Genomic DNA, 20,823 nt, shown 5'->3' on the forward strand with positions numbered 1-20,823 from the left:
TGCTCTAGACGCCGTGCTCCACAAGGGAAGCCACAGCAAGGAGAAACCCACGCTTGGCTACTAGAGAGCAGTCCCTGCTCGCCACTACTAGAGAAAGTCCCTGTGCAGCAGTGAAGACCCAGCCCAGCCAAAAATAAATAAATAAATCTTAAAAAAAAAATACAGTACTCACTGCTAAACAAGTAAAACCACATACACACATACAAAATCAAGCAAACATGAGATCAGCATATTATTAAGCTATAGGAAGAGTTCATTTGTAGTGAAACCATGTCTCATACACAGGCCTAGTTCTCCCATACCTTTGACCATCTGAGAACTCAGCCCTTGTGCCTTGGAAACAAACAACTATTTTAGAATTAATTATTTTTCACTGTGGCAAGAGCAGTCTTCAGAAATGGAGAGACTTAAGATTCAAATCATGGTATTAACATTTGGTATCTGTGTCACTTTGGGCCAGCTGCTTAACCTCTTTGAGCCTCAGTTCCCTCATCTGTAAAACAGGGATAAAAATTTCTAACTCGTAGAGTTACTATGACAGGCACATAATAATAAGTGGTGACCTCCATAATGCTTATTTCCATCTCTTATATAGCAGTTATCCTGGGAAATCTTAGAAGGTGAAAATAACTAAACCTGAAGTAGCCAATTATCTTTTACTTGTAGGTAAAAGTACTAAATTGCTAAATGTGTGCATGCACGCTAAGTCACTTCAGTCGTGTTCGACTCTTTGTGACCCTATGGACTGTAACCTCTAGGCTCTTCTGGCCATGGGATGCTCCAGGCAAGAATACTAAAGTAGGTTGCCATGCCCTCCTCCAAGGGATCTCCCTGACCCAGGGATGGAAGCCGCATATCTTACGTCTCCTACACTGGTAGGTGGGTTCTTTACCACTAGTGCCACCTGAGAAGCCCAAATTGCTAAATATTCTGATGTAAATATGAGTGAATCAATTTTCAACTGATAGAGGAAATCACTGGACAGGTATTTCAAAAATGAGCTCATGTAAAATGCAAGTATTGGGGGCTATAAAATATAATCTCTGATTTGGAGAAGACATACTTCATCTGCACTGCAGTAAAATCAGGTACAGTGGACTGGGAATCCCTAAGACATGGGTCTGCTGTTCCATTATTCTCCCAACTTTTATGACTGTAGGCAAGTCAATTCTTCATTTATAAAAGAAATTTAATATCTGTTTTTATTGTATTTCAAGACTGTCCAAAGAATCAAAAGGCTTTCTAGATGATTAAGCATTATTCAATTTTAATAAATACTGATAATCATAATCAAATCTGTTTTCCATCTTTAAAAGTACAACAATAGGAGCAAATTCTACCATTATTTGGCAAGTTCTAGAGTAACCAAGTGTATTGGGGAAGCAGCGACAAGATTTGAAGGTCAACAAGGTTCAAATTATTACTTGCTATGTAATCTTCGAAAGGGGACTTAACCTGTGTAAGTCTCAGGATCTTTAGCTATAAAAAGAGGATATCTCTCATCATACCCAAAAATTAACTCAAAATGGATCATAGACTTAAACATTTAAGAGCCAAAACAATAAAACCACTGGAAGAAAACACAGAAGTAAATCTCAGTTATCTTGGATTAAGCAATGATTTCTTAGAAATGACACCAAAAGTGCAAGTAATAAGACAGGAAACTGGTAAGTCAGACTTCATCAACAGTAAGAAGTTTAGTGCTTCAAATGACACTAGGTATTTTTCCAAAGAAGATTAGAAATGCACAATAAGCTCGTGAAAAGATGCTCAGCATCACTAGTCACTGGAGAAATGCAAATCAAAATCACAATGAGATACCAACTTTACACTCTAATACGGCTATATAAAAGGATAGACAATAAAGTATTGGTCAGGACGCATAGAAACTGGAGCCCTCATACATTGTCCCTGCTGCTGCTGCTGCTAAGTAGCTTCAGTCGTGTCCGACTCTGTGCAACCCCATAGACGGCAGCCCACCAGGCTCCCCCGTCCCTGGGATTCTCCAGGCAAGAATACTGCAGTGGGTTGCCACTTCCTCCTCCAATGCAGAGAAGTGAAAAGTGAAAGTGAAGTCGCTCAGTCGTGTCCGACTCTTCACGACCCCATGGACTGTAGCCTACCAGGCTCCTCCGTCCATGGGATTTTCCAGGCAAGAGTACTGGAGTGGGGTGCCACTGCCTCCTCTGTACGTTGTCCCTGGGAAAGTAAATTGGTGTGGCCACTCTGGAAAACAGTTTGGCAGCTCCTCAAAGGGTTAAACATAGAATTACTATAGGACCCAGTAATTCTGCTCCAACGTGTATACCCAGAAGCAATGAAAACGTATGTCCACACAAAAACCTGTACATGAATATTCATTACAGTGTTACCCATAATAGCTTAAAAGTGAAAACAATGCAAATGACCATCAACTGAGGAATGGATAAACAAAATGTGGTTAATTAGTAGTACAATGTAATATTATTCAGCCATAAAAAAAGAATGAGACCCTGATACATGCTACAACAGGGATGAACCTCACAAATGTTACGCTAATTGAACCAGACACAAAAGTCCACACATTGTATGATTCTGTATTATGAAACATCCAGAATAGGCAAATCCATAGAGACAAAAAGGAGATTAGTGGTTCCCAGGGAAGAGGGGGAGTGAAGAATGGGAACCAACTGATAATGGATATAGGGTTTCTTTTTGAAATGATGAAAAGTTCTGAAATTAGTGGTTTGACTGTACAAATACTAGAAACCACTGAATTGCACATTGTAAGACAGGTGAATTTCAGGTGTGTAAACTAAATCTCAAGAAGTTTAAAAAATGGGGATAATGCCTATTTCCCAGAACTTCAAGAATTTACTGAGCTAGCATATATGAGAGATGTTCTCTAAATGCCCATTTGTTAATTAGGTGCTACAGAACACCAAAGGAGTCTTCCCATTTCAAGGAAATAAGCCGAGATGATAAACTTCCCAGGGTCACATTCCACATTTCAATGCCCTACTCAATTAGGTGGTCCTTCAAGGGGTAGAATTATTTTCAGCTGCTGAGCGCCAAAGAATTGATGCTTTTGAACTGTGGTGTTGGAGAAGACTCTTGAGAGTCCCTTGGACTGCAAGGAGATCCAACCAGTCCATTCTGAAGGATATCAGCCCTGGGATTTCTTTGGAAGGAATGATGCTGTGGCTGAAACTCCAGTACTTTGGCCACCTCATGCGAAGAGTTGACTCATTGGAAAAGACTCTGATGCTGGGAGGGATTGGGGGCAGGAGGAGAAGGGGACAACAGAGGATGAGATGGCTGGATGGCATCACCGACTCGATGGACGTGAGTCTGAGTGAACTCCGGGAGTTGGTGATGGACAGGGAGGCCTGGCGTGCTGCGATTCGTGGGGTCGCAAAGAGTCGGACACGACTGAGCGACTGATCTGATCTGATCTGAATGGTTCCCCAACTTACTTTATTTGAAGTAGAAATCTGAGAATAAGATAGGGAGTTCAGTCTCTGACAAGTTAAGACATGTAATCCTGCTCAGTTTGAAACTCTATAAAAACAATTTCACTTTGTATCTACTTTCCTGCCTTCCAGGCTTTTTGCCTTTCCCTCCTCTTGGCTCTTCTGCCAGAAATGAAAACTCTTCTGTGAAAGGAAAAGGGTGGAAGAGTCAGTGCAATTTGTTCAGGCATGTTATGTTGAGATGACTAGATTCTCTGCACGATACTGGCATACTTTCACCTCTCATGCTTGGCTCAGAGCCTACAGTTTCTTTCTTTTTTTCAATGAGCCAAGAAGTTTCGCCCAAAGATTCTTTTGACACGGATGGGGATCACTTGGAGCTGTGAAATGCATCTATTGCTGGTGTTGCCTTCAAACTGCTCTTTAAATAATTAAAAGTGACCACGAGGACCCATGAGTAGATCCATACTAAGATAGATAACTGGGCCATAATATCTTATTTGAAGAATATCACGTGTGTATCACATTCATTACTGGAACGTGTATTTCAAGACTGAAATGTGAAAAATGCTCAAAACATCAAATATACATTATGGGACTCTTAAGGACATATTTCATCTCCTATTTTTGAAGAGAGGAAGACTTTTACTTTCTATCTTATACACCTTCTTGCCATTTAAATGTTTTTTAAAACAATAAGAATGTATTAACTTGTACTATAATGATGATAAAACAATGAGAAAAAGAATATACAAGGAAGTCTGAAAAGGAGAGACACTTAAAGGACACGTCTAAGATTAAGTGTCTATTTATAAACTCTGGATTGTAACTGGAACTTAGCAACTTGTATAGAATTCTCTGCCTGAAGAAGCTGCTACTGAGTGTCTGGGAGCAGCTGCTATGAGAATTAAATCAACCATCACTTTCTCAGTAGAAATAAAAAGAGATGTGGTCTTTCATGAAACTAAATTTTAACTCATAGGGAATTTAGTCCTCAGGCTGTTGTGATGTACAGATAATATGTATATCAGAAATTTCTGGGATCCTGGTGGTTCAGTGGTTAAGCACCCGCCTTCTAATGCAGCCCCCTTGCACTACAGAATATCTACATGCAGGCTGGTCTTGTCTGCCTGCCTGACTGGAGTCCAGAATGGCGTGGCTCTGGAGTGTTAGGCCTAGGCAAATGACACTGACATGCAGGTGGGAAAATTCAGCTCTTTCGTTTCTTAATGGGAAATTCACCTAAGGCCTTGGCCTTGAAGTGTATGGTACAAACACCAAAAACATCAATTAATTCAAACTTGTCTGCTGTGGGGAACTGAGAACAGAAATTAGACCTCTACCTCCCACATTCCTTCATCTCCAAATTAGCTACTAACTGATTAGCATACCAATTAAAAGTACTATAAACAAACACAAAACCAGCAGTTGTGATTTTTATAGCAGACCCTAGAGGCTAATGAGCTCAGTGGGTTAAACAGCTAAGAGGTTTACACAGCAGCGATGCTGTATGAGAATGACACAGCGCCACTTCCCGAAAACTCTGTCCAAAAAAAAAAATCAACGAGAAACATCTCCTTGACAGTATTACAGTTTCCTGGAAAAAGCACAGGATGACTTGTTTCTGAGACTTACTAATTATCAGCAGTTCAGGTCCTTGCCTCTTTGATTTATTTGATTCCCATAAGTGCCATTCACTGTCATGTGGAATCCTGAGCTCCATCAAGTCCTCAGGCTTATCTCAGTTCCTGGCCTCTGTGACCTCTCAGCTGCCAATAATTACTTTCTCTCTCAACACACTCCACTCTTCTGCTCCCTCCTAGCTGTCCTTTTTCCTTGATGAGTGGTTATTTTTGTCTCCTCTGAAGAATAGACTCTTGAGTTTATTCTTGCTCTTGTGCATTTCAGCCATCACCATGTGAATGTACCTGAGGAGGCCCTGGACCAGGAAGGATCAGTAAGAAGCACAGCAGAGAGATGCGCAGGGAACAGCAGGACTGCCCAGCCCAGCCTAGGTCAGCCGAACCCCACTGGTCTACAGATGTGTGAGTGATCATAAACAAGTGACGATAAATAAACGATACTGAATGTTGAGGTATTCTGTTACATAGCAGAAGCTACCTGATAGAATACACCTACTCAAGCTTTAGCTGAGAAGTTACACATATCACCATGTTATTACCTAGCAATCTAACAAAAGAAACGGTAGTGACATGCACTGCTATATTAAAATGGATAACCAACAAGGTCCAGTTACAGGAAACTGCTCAATGTTACGTGGCAGTCTGGATAGGAGGGGAGTTGCGGGAAGAATGGATACACGTATATGTATGGCTGAGTCCCTCTGCTGTCCACCCGAAACTATCACAACATTGCTAATGAGCTGCTAATAAGCTATACTCCAGTATAAAATAAAAGTTTAAATCTAAAGAAAAGAAATAGTAGCGATATGACAACGATGATGAAAACATTAAAATCATAATTAGCTAACACATACTGAACACTTAATATGCACTAAGCACTTTCAAAGTACTAACTCATTTAATGTTAGCCCCCTTCATAAATAAACTTTTACTGACAGAACAGTATTCAATTTACAGATTTATTGAGAAGATGCACACAGAGTTCCTGTATACTGCATACCTGCTGCCGCTGCTGCTAAGTCGCTTCAGTCATGTCCGACTCTGTGCGACCCCATAGACGGCAGCCCACCAGGCTCCCCCGTCCCTGGGATTCTCCAGGCAAGAACACTGGAGTGGGTTGCCATTTCCTTCTCCAAGGCATGAAGGTGAAAAGTGAAAGTGAACTTGCTCAGTCCGGTCCGACCCTCAGCAACCCCATGGATTGCAGCCTTCCAGGCTCCTCCATCCATGGGATTTTCCAGACAAGAGTACTGGAGTGGGGTGCCATTGCCTTCTCCGATAATGCATACCTAGCTGCCCCCTACCACTAACTTTCACTTTAGCATGGTACATTATCACAATTAATGAACTAGTACTGACATTTCGTTATCAACTAAAGTCCATAACTTACTCAGATTTTTTAAGTTTTTCCCTAATGTCCTTTTTTTGCTCCAGGATCCTATTCACCACATTATATTTAATCTCCTTAAGCTCTGACGGTTTAATCCCTCTCCTCCTCACTAAATTCTATTATTTTTTTGGCAACAGCTTTATTGAGACACAATTCACATACTGTAAAACTCACCAATTTAAAATATACAATTCAAAAGTTTCTACCATACTGACAGAGTTGTGCAACTATCACTACAGTCAATTTTAGAATTGTGTGAGCTTTCATCACCCCCTCAAGGAAATCCTGTACCCTTTGGCCATCACCTCCCAAACCTTTCCCCTTTCTCTCCAGCCCTAGACAACTGCTAACCTACTCTCTGTCTCTATAAATTTACCTATACTGGACATTTCATATGAAGGAACCATACAAAATGTGGTTTTCTGGGAATGGTTTCTTTCATCTATGTTTTCAAGGTTTTACCCACATGTTTCAATACTTCATTTTCATTGGCTGAATAATATTCCACTGTATATACACACCACATTTTGTCTATCTGTTCATCAAATGGTAGACATCTAGGTTCTACCTTTTGACTACTACAAACATTAATGAACAAGTTTTTGCATGAGCATATGTTTTCATTTTTCTTGGGTGAATACTCAGAATTGCTGGGTCAAGTGACAACTCTGCATTTATTTTTTTCAAAGAACTGCCAGACTATGTTCTAAAGCAGCTGTAGGGACTTCCCTGGTACTCCAGTGGCTAAGACTCCACTCATCTAATACAGGGGGCCTGTGTTCAATCCCTAGTCAGGGAACTAGGTCCCACATAGCAAAACTATGACCTGGCGTAGTTAAATAAATGAAGCAAGCAACTGTACTGTTTTACATTCCTACTTAGCTCCCTTTTTCACAGGTAAGAAACTGAAGCCCAGAGGGATTAAGTACTTTGCCAAAGTTCACATAGCTGAAAAGCAGGAGGGGTGGGGGAGGGTTGGTGCATCCTGGTGATCAATCTCCAGACCCCAGCTCCTGAGGACTACAGCACACTACAGAGCCCAGAGACTGTGAGTTAATTCTGCCTTCTTACCAGGTCTGCCTCCTACCCTTCTGGGGAAAGGTGCTTAACTCTCCACACCCTTTTTCGTAAAGCCCCTCTCTAGATTTAAAATCCACAAATTAACAGAAGACGGAATCACAACAAAGAATCATAAATGAGAAATAAAATGACTGCAAAAAATGTTTTGATAATGAAATATATTCTGAGATTCTTTTAGTTTAACAAGAGCGCAAAGGTGCACAATGACAGTAGCCATGCACCTAAAACATCAATGTAATGGGAGCTCACATGTGAGGCATTCTTTACCTCCTCAAATTTGAGGAAACGGGATTTAATCTATAGAATGATAAATAAACATAAATAAAGGCTTCCCCATCATTATGAGATACTGAACTCTTCAGGGTCCCTTTAGGAACCCTCCAGAAATATTACTATCATGACTGAAATTAAGTCCTAGCTAGGAGGCAGGAAAATGGACAAAATGACCAGCAGGTTATGATTCTATGACTTTAGAGATTTTGTGAAAACACATGATTTAATTTTTGGTCCACAGACTTAAAGTCCTAAGCAGGACTAACTTACCCTGAATAGCAGACAGATATACAAAGGTGTCTTCATGCTCCAAGTTCTCCAAGAATATCTGAAACCACAGAATATAGCAGTGACATGATTCACAAACAGCAAGAGAAATTTAAGACACCTTTAGAGCAGACTCAAAAGAATAAATGCTTGTAGTCCTCTTTGCTGTAGCTAGATACTGGTCTGACTGTGAATCTTGTAGGGAAAATAGTATATATGTTTGAAGTTCCATTTCTATAATGGTTAAAAAAGGGCAGCGATCCGGCAGAAATACTTCTTGAAATTGTCTAGTATACATTAAAAGTAGGCATGGAAACCAAAATCTGGAAGAACAATTCTCACATTTTTTCCACTACAGCCCACAGTAGATAGCCCGTTCTTAGGCCTGTGACAGACTACAGGCCCTGACACACAAGAGGCCAGGTTTGGGGCTACATTCAATGAATGGCATATCTGCTATAATTTGATCCTTTTCTCTTGCACTCAAGAAAGCATATGGAAATGCAAGGGCAAGACAGAGATGTTATTACTGGGATAACCTTGAATCTGTTCTAATTTATTAAAAAAAAATCTTTTGCAAACTTCAGCTCTTCAACTGATATTAGTAGCAGCCTGTAAAACCTCTGGCCTTCTGCTCATGTTCAACTGAGTCTTGCTTCTGTAGAACAATTACAATTTCCCCAAGGGTGGCCCAGGACAGGGCTTGATACACAGTCAAGGCTCCTGGACAGTGGCCTCACCGTGTGTGTGTGTGTGTGTGTTTGAGTGTGTTCTACTCACTGCGTGTTTGTGTTCTACTCACCATGTGTATGTGTCTGAGTGTGTTCTACTCACCTTGAGAAGCTTCTCCTGCATATTAAGGACTTTTGCTTCTCTCTGCTCTATCCAGCGAGAAAGAGTTCGCAAGGCAGCAGCCCGTGTTGGAATTTGAGGATCATAAGCTGATAAAAGAGCTTCCTGGAGCTCTTCTGTGGTTACACTTTCTGATTTTTGCTTTGCAGTGGTGCTGGGCTCACGGACTTCTTGAGAAGCAACATGGCTTTGCTGTGGTTCAAGGTGGCCATGAGATACATCGCTGTATCTTTCATAACTGGTTTGTTGCTGCTCTTCCCTTTTACCTTCTGGATCCTTTTTGTTTAGGGTACTCTGGGCGGCCACACTGACAGCCTCAGTGGAAAAGGCTCCATGAGTAGAGATGGTAATGCGGAGATCAGCAGCAAGTTCCTGGATGACAGGGTCAGGGTATGTGCTAGAGACCTTCTCCAACAGAGGCAGCAATTGCTTCAGGACAGCAAAATCACTTGACTTCAACTACAAAATGAAATTTTAAAAATGCAAACCCAAATTAACATAGCAGATGCTAATATGACCACAATATGAGCACAATACGACGCTAATATGAGCACAAGGCAACAGACACTAAGAAAAAGGGGCTGGAAGCAAACCTTGTTCCTGGTGTGATTCGCATATAGCCTGAATCTGGCACTCTAACACTATGGTCTTATAACTATAATTAACATTTATTGAATACTTACCGTGTACAGGTACTTTTCTAAATCAAAAAGTACATCAGGAACAAATAGTATTACTCTTTTTTCCCCCTCCCCACTCCCTCGCCTATTATTACTCTTAATATTTATAATCTGATAGGCAAACATGGCTGTTATTTTAATTTGCATTAATCAGACTAATAGCAGTATTAAGCATCCTTCCATGTTTATTAACTGTCTACATTTCTTCTGGGAACAGCCTGTTTTCATCCTTTGTACCCCACTCACCTCTTAGTCTTATTTGTCTCTACAGTTTCTTTTTTTTTAATTTATTTATTTTTTAATTGAAGGATAATTGCTGTACAGAATTTTGTTGTTTTCTGTCAAACATCTACAGCTATTCTTACCATGACATATTTTAATACCCAGTCATATGGTGAAATTCTTTTATATTTTGAATTGTATTATATTATAGTTTTTTACTAGGATGTACCTTTTGCCATAAAAAGATGAGTTCACATTAGCAAAGTACTTAGTGCTTGACACACTAGTAAGTACTATGTGAATGGTTTAAATATAAATACAATAAACAAACAAATCACACACACACATATTCACAGCCCTATAAAACAGTTACTATCTATATGTTAAACAGGGAAGGGACTTCATGAGTGGTCCAGGGGTTAAAATTCCACACTTCCAGTGCAGGGGACACAGGTTCAGTCCCTGGTCAGGAAACTAAGATTCTACATGCAGGGTGGTGCAGCCAAAAATTTTTTTAATTTAATTAAAATTAAAGTCACACAGCTGAAAGACAGTAAGATGTGAACCTAATAAATCTGGCTCCAGAGTCCACACTCTTAACTAAACGCTACACAGTCTCATTTGAATGAGTAAAGCTATTCTTAACTGCAAGATCTAAAGTGGCTGGTCAGCATACAAGGGTGACTCAGGCCTGGAAGGGACTGTGATGGTAACTGGCAGAAGGGAAGTTCCCCTAGAAAATGAGAGTGAAAACTACTTAAGATTTTATTCTCTCTAGAAGCTTTGTTCTAATTAAGCCTTACTAGGAAAGGTGCATGGGCAGTCAGTGAAGAAAAATCAGTGTGTATTTCACGGAAAAATCAGTGAAAAATCAGACAGTATTTTCTGTCTGAAAATACTGGAAAAACTGTCATACGAAGCTTCATGAAGCCCTGATCATTTGAAAACCTTACACATCTTAAATCCTTTTTAGAACAAGGCAGGGTATTTATTACTCACTCATTCACACACTTCATTATCCAACCAACCAATCAATTAACCAACTGTTTTCATAGGACCTACATAATATTCTCATATTACACTTCAGCTTCACAGAATTGTTATTGTTCATTTTCTCTACCACTTTCCTCCCAAGTAAATGAAAACTTGAGATATATGTCAGGTTTGTACCTGGAATTTCACAATAAAAATATATATTCCTAAGAAAAAGGTCCATCTTATCAAAAATCTAGTGGTACTGGAAAAGATATTTTAGGATAACTGTGCTAGCATTATCACCATGCTGGACTTCATTCAGTGCCTCTGTAGTATCACGTGTCTTTGTTTTTTCTTTAAGTATCTGAAATGAGAATATCTACTTATACCTATGGAATAAGGTATAAGTGTATGGCTTCTTTTTCATTTCTCATATATATAACAATTTCTTCTTAAAAAAAAAAAAAAAGTAAGACAAATAGACTAATGGAACAGAATAGAGAGACCAGAGATAGACCCACATAAATACAGTCAACTGATCTTTGACAAAGGAGCAAAGGCACTACAATGGAGAAAAGATCAACTTTTTAATAAATGGTGCTAGAACAACTGGACATCCATAGGCAAAGAAATGAATCTAGACACAGACCTTACACTGTCACAAAAATCAACTAAAAATGGATCACGGACCTAAATGTAAAATTGCAAAACTATAAAATTCCTATAAAATAACATAAGAGATATCTAGCTGACCTCAGGTATGGTGATGGCCTTTTTTAGGTGAAATACCAAAGAAATCCATGAAAGAAAGAACTGATAAGCTGGACTACATTAAAATTTAAAACTTCTGCTCTGCAAAAGACAATGTCAAGAGAAAAGACAAACCACAAACTAGGAGAAGGTATCTGCAAAAGATACATTTGATAATGGACAGTAACCTAAAATACACAAAGAATCCTTAAAACTCAACAATAAGAAAACAAACAACTCAATTAAAAATGGGTGAAAGACCTGAACAGATACCTCACCAAAGAAGATAGCAATTGAAGATATGCTCAACATCATATGTCATCAAGGAACTGAAAATTAAAACAACAATGTGATAACATGACACAACCATTAAAATAATGAGAATCTAACACTAACAACACCAAACACTGATGAGGATGAAGAACAAAAGAAACCCTCATTCAGTGCTGGTAGAACAAAATGGTATAGCCACTTTTGCAAGACAGTCTGATAGCTTCTTACAAAATTGAATGTATTCCTACTATACATTTGAACAACTGAACTCCTTGGTATTTACCCAAATGAGCTGAAAACTTATGTCTGCACAAAAACCTACACACAGATGGTTATAGCAGCTTTACACATAACTTCTAAACCTGGTAGCAACCAGATGTCCTTCAGTAGGTGAATGGATACAGATTGTGATATATCCAGACAATGGAATATTATTCAGAACTAAAAAGAAATGAACTACCAAACCACAAGACATTTAAGAACCTTAAATGTGTATTTCTAAGTGAAGGAAGTCAATCTGGGAAGGCTACAGAGTATACGATTTCAACTACATAATGGTCTGGAAAACACAAAACTGGGGAGATGGTAAAAGATCAGGAGTTAGGGGGAGGAAGGGATGAATAAGCAGAGGATTTTGGGGTTAGACCAGCTATTAGGTACAACGCTATAATGGTGGATATTATGCATTTGTCAAAACCCATAGTGTACAACACTAAAAGGGAACCCTAATGGAAACCACAGACTGCAGGTGATAATGATGTGTCAATGTGTATTCATGGATTGTACCAAGGTACCATTCGGGAACCAGATGCTGATACAGCAGGAGAGGCTTTGCCTGTGTTGGGGCAGGGGATGTACAAGAAATCTCTGTACCGCCTGCTCAATTTTGCTCTGCACCTAGAACTGCTCTAAAATATAAAATCTATTTTTTAAAAAATAGCCATGTTTCTCCCTATTTTCAAACTTGGTCACTGTGCAATTAATCTTATTCCACTAGGTAATGTCTCTAATCACCACGGACAGCTACGTGGATTCTGAACCAAACAGTTTCTAAGGAAATGAAAGTTATGTATTCGTTCAGCTTCACAAGGCTATAGATTTCTCACTATGAGAATAAACAGGGAAACCTAAGACTACAAGTGCCAACTATTTGTTTATAAATGTTTAAAAAAGTTTTTGAGGTATAAAGTAATATTTACTTAATTGATAAATGAGAAAACTGAAGCATTAAGTAATTATCAATTATTTTTCAAGAGTCACCAAGGGCCACTACCAAAATTGAGACGTGACTGTAGTCCTCATTTTTCCTCCTGCCATTGCTTCTCAGCATAGATCTCAGATCTAGATCTCAGAACTCTGTATAAAAGTCTCGAGGCTGGAAAGAGCATCCCACAAGTGAGTGACAGACTCCCTCAACTGGCTGCCTCTTTCCCAGTTTCTGGAATGTTTCAGAAACAGAACGAGCAGTGCTATGTCAGCCCACTTCTACAATCTCCTTTAGGAATGGAAGTTAGGTAATGACTTGGAGTAGAAGTTAGATTAATTACTTCTTCTAAATCTCTGCAAATTCTCAAATTTAGAAACTGGTGGTTAGATCAGTAGGGGTGGAATTAAGGGTGGTGGGTGGTCGAAGAGGGCATGTCCTCTAAGACCATGGTCCCCAACCTTTTTGGCATCAGGGACCGGTTTTTCCTGGAAGGCAATTCTTCCGTGGGCTTGGTGGAAGGGATGGTTTTGGGATGATTCAAGTGCATTACATGTATTGTGCACTTTATTTCTAACCGAATGCCACGGATGATCTGACGAGAGATGCTGGTCTTTGGCCTGGAGGCTGGGGACCCCTGCAACAGAGGAGAACTTGGGTGGTCAGCCAGAGGAGGGCATATGTACCTGAAAACCCCCCACAGGAGACTTTACAAAGCTCCCCTGGAGGACAAACACACTCTCACTCTGCCTTACCTGCTGCAGTGAGAATTATTATTTTGGAAGAATCCAAAAGTCTCTTCCAGCAATAAAATGCTGACCAAAAAATTCCTAATTCTGAAAAATACTTACATTTACCTTGTGTTCTCATTTTTTGTGTATCACCTATGTTTCTTCATACATTTAGCTGAGCAGTTTATATGTCTAGGTCCTTATTTATAATGTTACTGAATTAACTTACAAGTGGAACTTGAAGGTAAACTCCATGAGGGAACAGACACTTGATAAACATTTCCTGAATGAGTTCATCCTATGATACTCTTGGAAAAGTATTAACAGCATGAAATCTCAAGGTTTGGGTTCAAGTCCCAGCCCTCCAAGACCATGTCTGCTCCACGCAGCAGGGCTTCAGAGGACTCTGTGGGCCCTGGAACATCATGCATAAACTGCTTCCTGAGGGCACAGGGAAGTCATCAATACCATACTTTTATTGATGATCAGTCTTGACATTTAGAAAATATGTTTGGAATTACAGCTGTCTAGCTAGCAGCCTTAAGCCTATACTTTCTCCAAATCAGCTCCTCTTCTTAGACACTATGTTCTAATAATCATCTTATTTATATAAATTAGAAAGGAAAGAAAGGTTCAAAAGCTGTTAGATTCTGTTTCATTAGCTAAAACAATGAATCATGATCAGGGATAGGTACAATGAAACCTTCTAGACTTTGAAGCAAAAACCTAGCCTAGCCTGACAATGAACATCTGAAAATATAATTCAGGATCATGACTTTTTTTTCTAATAGAAAGACAGAAAACCTAGCATTACTATAGAAGCCACTTATAAATCCTTCAATCAAAGAGAAAAAAAAATTAATAGATCTAGGGCAAAGGTATAGGGGTGACGTGTTATGTTCCCTTTAACTGCAAAGTCAGAGGAATTCAGGATATAGTCGGTGAGTCAGGATGGCTCACGGAAGGGCAGGGTCACGGTAAAGGCTATACTACATCTGCATCAGTCAGGTGAGTATCTGTTAGAACAGGACTAATCTGCATAACCAGCCCCACAATAATGGACTTCAAAAAGGAATTGGAGATTTCTGTGTTCTGTTTTGCGACACGGTTTGAAATTCTAAGTGTTAAATAAGCAAAAAAACACACTCTCAACTACGGAAATAAAGATTTTTCAAATCAATACTCAACCAGAAAAACACAAATCAACCAGGTCAACTAAATCCATTAATAGTACAACTTAAGAAAAATTATTCCAGGGACTTCCCTGGTGGTCCAATGATAAAGATTCAACGTTCCAAAGGCAGGGGGTGCCGAGTTCGATCCCTGGTCAGGGAAACTAAGATTCCCACATGCTGCTTAGTGCAGCCAAAGGGAAAAACAATTTCCTTGGTGAACTCCTCCTTGACAGCTCTAACAGGAGGAATATGATACAGTAACTGAACCAAAAGTGCTTTTTTCCAAAAAAATAAAAAATTAGGAGTGCTAAGTAAATCTACCAAAAATGGGTTTCACATTAACAACAGGCTCAAATAAAATTTCTTTTCTCCTAAAGGACAAGCTGGAGAGAGGCAAATTCTAATAGATCAAGAATCAGTATCAGAATTTAATCCTTAAACTCAAAAATCCATTCCCAGAGGAGTTCCCTACTCATTGCTAAGAGTTCTGTCCAGTTTGATTTCAGGGAAGATTTCATAATACTTGCACTAATCCTACTTCACTTTCTCGCAGTCTTCTAACCTAATGTGATATGTCACACACACAGGTGCTTACCTTTCCACTTTGTTCTGACTCCTGTCTCTACAGTTCAGCTACACAGCCTTCTATCAGTGTCTTAAGTATTCAGAGCTCCTTCCTGCTTCCAGTCCTCATACATGATGCTCTGTCATTGAAAGAGGCCCCTCCATCTGCCCTACACACACTCCCAAACTCCTATGCATCAAGTCTTAGCTTAAACTTATATAGATAGTCCTTATGGAAATCTCCCCAGCCTAGGTTAGATGTTATGTTCTCTTGGTACCCTCTACTTGAGGTACTTCACTCAATTCTATTTTTTGACACAATCATTTAATGCCTGGCTCCCTCATGGGTTCTAAGCTTCATGGCAGGAGGGACCATGTCTGCTTCATCCACTGCCCCATTTCCAGCACCTTGGCTCAGCGTTTGGCACATAACAAGTAGGCAATACATATTTTTTGAGTGAATAAAGCTTAAAAATTATAAATTAAGTATGTAAAAGATACATGCACTGGAAACAAAACTTTTAACATGCCACATGATATGAGTTGAACAATGGATCCTGTGCCAAAATGGAACTATTGAAAACATGGAATCCTATGTAGCCGGTAGGTTACAAAGATTCTTCCCTGACAACAGCAGCAGCAACAAGGGCTGAGCTTCAGAGAACCAGTACAGTGAAGGCCAGAGAATCTAGTATTCACCATAGATGCAAAACAGGTATTTCCAAATCCAGCTTACACCCAGTCAGAAAGGGCCCTGCCCTTTTGATGGGGAAGTCTACCCAGGTAACAAAGAGGAAGTGGTACTGTTTTCTTGTCTTCTACTTGGAGAGAATTCTTATCAACAACCTGACTTGTTTGGCCCAGTTCTACTGTGTGCAGTAGCCATTCTGACTTCTCACGGGGTATGGATGGGAAGGTTTTTCTCTTCTCCCTCCTTTCAAGTTTGGCTCACTTCTCCAACTCACCTGAACGGCTCCTCCCAGCATGACGGCCACCAGCCCCATGGACATGCTCAGTGTCTGTGACTCCACGGTGCTCTCTGCCTGGTGGGCCAAGCTTGCACATGCTCGCTGCAGGGTTGCTGCTACAAAGTCCACAACCTACCACAGAAAAGAAATCTAGAATCAGCAAGGAGCAAGAAAAAAACAAACTCAAAATGCTCTTTACATCTGATGTCTACATCTTCATTTTCTCCCTCATCAACGTCACAATAGCAAGAAGCTTCAAGAACAACTGCTACTGTGCAGCAGGCACGGTGCTCAGGGTTCTACATGCACCAGTTCACCTAGGTGTCACATCAGCTCTAGGATGTATGCTTGTCCTCATTTTCAGAAGAAGAATCTCAGACTTAGGTGATTTGGAGGGCTTCCCTGATAGTTCAGTGGTTGAGAATCCACTGCCAATGCAGGGGACATGGGTTCAAACCCTGGTCCGGGAAGATTCCACATGCCACGGGGCATAAGCCCTAGACCACAACTACTAAGCCTGGGCTCTAGAGCCCATGCTCTGAAACAAGAGAATCCACCACAGTAAGAAGCCCGTGTAAGCAGCTAGACAGTAGCCCCGGCTCGCCAGCACTGCAGAAAGCCCCTGAGCAGCAGCGAGGACCCAGCATAGCCAAAAATAAGTAAATAAACACAATTTTTAAAAAGAGGTGATCTGCTCAAAGCCATACAGTCAATAAATGAGAAAGTCCACTTATACTTTCTCAAATCTTTTAATACACCATCTTACCTTCCTTTACTTTTTGTGAATTTTGCTGGGAAATTTAAATGAAAGATGATTTGTTAAGTGTCTTAGATCTGTTTCTCCTAATGAGGATTCCTCCTCAAATATTCCTTACTCCCATTTTGATAGACTAGTTCTAGTAGGCAAAGAATATGCAAAAAGGCATTCATTCTATTTAGAATTCAATGTCCCCAAATGATCTGCACAACCAATCCAGTCATTTTTCAAAGTATTGAATGGTTTTAAAGGATTAAGATTATTCATATACAAGAGTTTACACAGCATCTGGATAACAACTAAGCCTTAAATGAAATTAATTTGGTCAGCATTATTTTAACTGTGCTTTGATTAATCATCTTAAGTAGAAACACATTTGAATAAAAGATGCCTACACATACCTATATATGTGCACACACACATACATGTACACACACTCACACGTACATTTAGGATTAATGGCTCAAAAGGGAAAAATCAACTTGAAAATGGGATGGCTGAGATAGGTCATAATAAGCCTCTAAATAACATGCAAGCTTGTATGTTCAACTCTCTAGGCAAATCACATGCTATGCTACAATCTTTATTGCAGACTTAAAGTTAGGAGAATGGCATGTTAACACTTGTCTTTTGGAGGTCAGGCAGGAAACTAGAAAGGTTATTAAAAGTTCCACTTATTGAAATAAACAATACGGGTTATGGCAACCCTCTCAAGCCTGAGAATTTATTGATTACTAGAAGTTAAGGACACTGGCTCTTCCCAGAGAAACTGGTGCATCTACCATCTTGGGTTCCACCTATTTTGCCTTCAAAGAGTCTTCTAAAACACTCCTTGATTACAGGAAGCTTCTATTTCAGCACAAATACACTGTTAAAATGCTGGAACAGAATTATCTAGCCTTCCAACTTATTCTAAATTCCTGTCCTCTATCTCTCTGCCTAACTACCTACTGATCTATCTACCCCACTATAGATTGATCTATCTACTATGCTTAATATTGCTAAACAAGTAGTATGATCCTAATTTTGTTAAGAAAGAAACTTTCAGTTTGTATGTGTATTAAAGAAAAAAAAAAAAAAACCTGGGTGCTGTTAACTGGTATGACAGCCAGCTGGTATTATTATTTATGAAGTACCTTTGCTCCTAAACTTTCCTGTAACAACAAAACCTGTATACCCATTTTGACAACACCTCCTCCCCCACTAATCATTTCCTGTGATTTTATGAACTGTCAGCCACGAGAATAGGTAGGTATGTGACTGCTGTTGGTTCTAGAATTTATGTGTATTGAGCAGACAATGGAAGACACCTTTATTTTTTACTTAAACATTTTTGTAAAGCAATGTCATTCTAAAAGCCAAATACTCGTGAAAGTTTATAATGAAAAAATGGAAATTGCCTACCCTATTTCTCCCCATCTGATTCTACAGAGGCAACTGGTTTTACTTAGCTATTTTAGTGACAATAGTAAGCATTTACAATTTACCAGGTACTGTTCTGAATGTATTATAGGTATTTACTCACTTAAATCGTCACAATGATCCTTTGGGGATATGTAAACCTATTGCCAACACTGCCCTTACAGATGACTATAAGGGAGCTGAGGCCTCACTGTTAAGTCTGCAGACTTCGACTTAATCCTCCCATTCTGCAGCATGCTGCATCAGCCAAGTTCAAAGTCTCTGGGTTCAACCTCTCTCAACAATAAACCTCTAGTTTTTTGCTGGGGAGGGGAGGTGATTGTACAAAGTTAAAGAAGGAATCAAATAGTCTTCTGACTCTTGTGGAGCTTGTCAACATGGTTCAAATTCAGCTCCATCTTTAGGGCTCATCTGGTGCCCCCAGTCCTTCCAGGCTTCTGCAGAGAGAAGTGGTTTGCCTTTTTTCCCCTTTTCTCAAAAAACTTTTAACATACTGTATTGGTGTTTTTCCTTCTGGCTTACTTCACTCTGTATAATAGGCTCCAGTTTCATCCACCTCATTAGAACTGATTCAAATGTATTCTTTTTAATGGCTGAGTAATACTCCATTGTATATATGTACCACTGCTTTCTTATCCATTCATCTGCTGATGGACATCTAGGTTGCTTCCATGTCCTGGCTATTATAAACAGTGCTGTGATGAACATTGGGGTACACGTGTCTCTTTCCCTTCTGGTTTCCTCAGTGTGTATGCCCAGCAGTGGGATTGCTGGATCATAAGGCAGTTCTATTTCCAGTTTTTTGAGGAATCTCCACACTGTTCTCCATAGTGGCTGTACTAGTTTGCATTCCCACCAACAGTGTAAGAGGGTTCTCTTTTCTCCACACCCTCTCCAGCATTTATTATTTGCAGACTTTTGGATTGCAGCTATTCTGACTGGTGTGAAATGGTACCTCATAGTGGTTTTGATTTGCATTTCTCTGATAATGAGTGATGTTGAGCATCTTTTCATGTGTTTGTTAGCCATCTGTATGTCTGCTTTGGAGAAATGTCTATTTAGTTCTTTGGCCCATTTTTTGATTGGGTCAATACAGTATACTAACGCATATATATGGAATTTAGAAAGATGGTAACAATAACCCTGTGTATGAGACAGCAAAAGAGACACTGATGTATAGAACAGTCTTATGGACTCTGTGGGAGAGGGAGAGGGTGGGAAGATTTGGGAGAATGGCATTGAAACATGTAAAATAGCATGTATGAAACGAGATGCCAGTCCAGGTTCGATGCACGATACTGGATGCTTGGGGCTAGTGCACTGGGACGACCCAGAGGGATGGTATGGGGAGGGAGGAGGGAGGAGGGTTCAGGATGGGGAATACATGTATACCTGTGGTGGATTCATTTTGATATTTGGCAAAACTAATACAATTATGTAAAGTTTAAAAATAAAATAAAATTTAAAAAACAAAAACAAAAAACTTTTAACAGCTCTTTAGAGGCACATGGCTTTGCTTCCTGACTTCTCTCATGCAAGCACTTGGCTTTCCATTTTCTGAAGTTGCTACTATCTTCTAGTTACTCTCTTTGACCTACTGTATCTCGTCTCCTGCTCTGCTGGTCACTGTGGTTTCCAGAGGGAACAGATAAACACCATCTTTTGTTCAATATAGCATCTTTAATCAGAAGTCTATACTTTTTATAAATTTGTACTCTTATGTGGCTTAAATATTTTTACAGTGAGCAGGTGCAGGTGTTACTTACGTTAAAAAATGTAACATATGAAAATAGAACCCCTTTTACTCTGCCAATTACAGTGATCTAGTTACAGAATGGTGCAGAGGGTGGCAGTTTCCTGGAAGGGCAGGAAAAAGGGAATCTTGTTCATTCCAGTCCATATACACTGGCCCCCTTGCTGATCCTGCCACACTCTGGGCATACTCCCTCTCATCTGAAACACTCTTCCCCTAGGTATATCAATGGCTCCCTCCTTCCCTGCTTCAGATCTTTGCTCAAAAGTTACTTTTCTCAGTGAGATTCTCCATGACCACCCTATTTACCTTACCATACTCCCTTCACCATCCCTTTCCTTGTTAGATTTTTTCTTTCTAGTGCTTATCACCATCTAACATGCTGTGTATTT

The 20,823-nt window shown here is 39.8% G+C and overlaps 1 protein-coding gene across 3 annotated transcripts in view; it reads right to left on the reverse strand.

Moving 5' to 3' along the window:
- Positions 1 to 20,823, reverse strand: part of TANGO6 (transport and golgi organization 6 homolog (Drosophila)) — a 183,794-nt gene that overhangs the window by 106,447 nt on the left and 56,524 nt on the right. For all 3 annotated transcript variants that reach the window (XM_010850962.1, XM_010850963.1, XM_010850961.1), the window contains 3 exons: positions 16,497 to 16,631; positions 8,940 to 9,416; positions 8,109 to 8,166 (listed from right to left, as the gene is read on the reverse strand). In XM_010850962.1, the coding sequence (XP_010849264.1) occupies positions 8,109 to 8,166; positions 8,940 to 9,416; positions 16,497 to 16,631 (670 nt within the window). The remainder of the gene's footprint in view (positions 1 to 8,108; positions 8,167 to 8,939; positions 9,417 to 16,496; positions 16,632 to 20,823) is intronic.

Source organism: Bison bison, unplaced genomic scaffold, assembly GCF_000754665.1.
Source record: "Bison bison bison isolate TAMUID 2011002044 unplaced genomic scaffold, Bison_UMD1.0 scf7180017864297, whole genome shotgun sequence".
Classification (NCBI taxonomy): domain Eukaryota; kingdom Metazoa; phylum Chordata; class Mammalia; order Artiodactyla; family Bovidae; genus Bison; species Bison bison.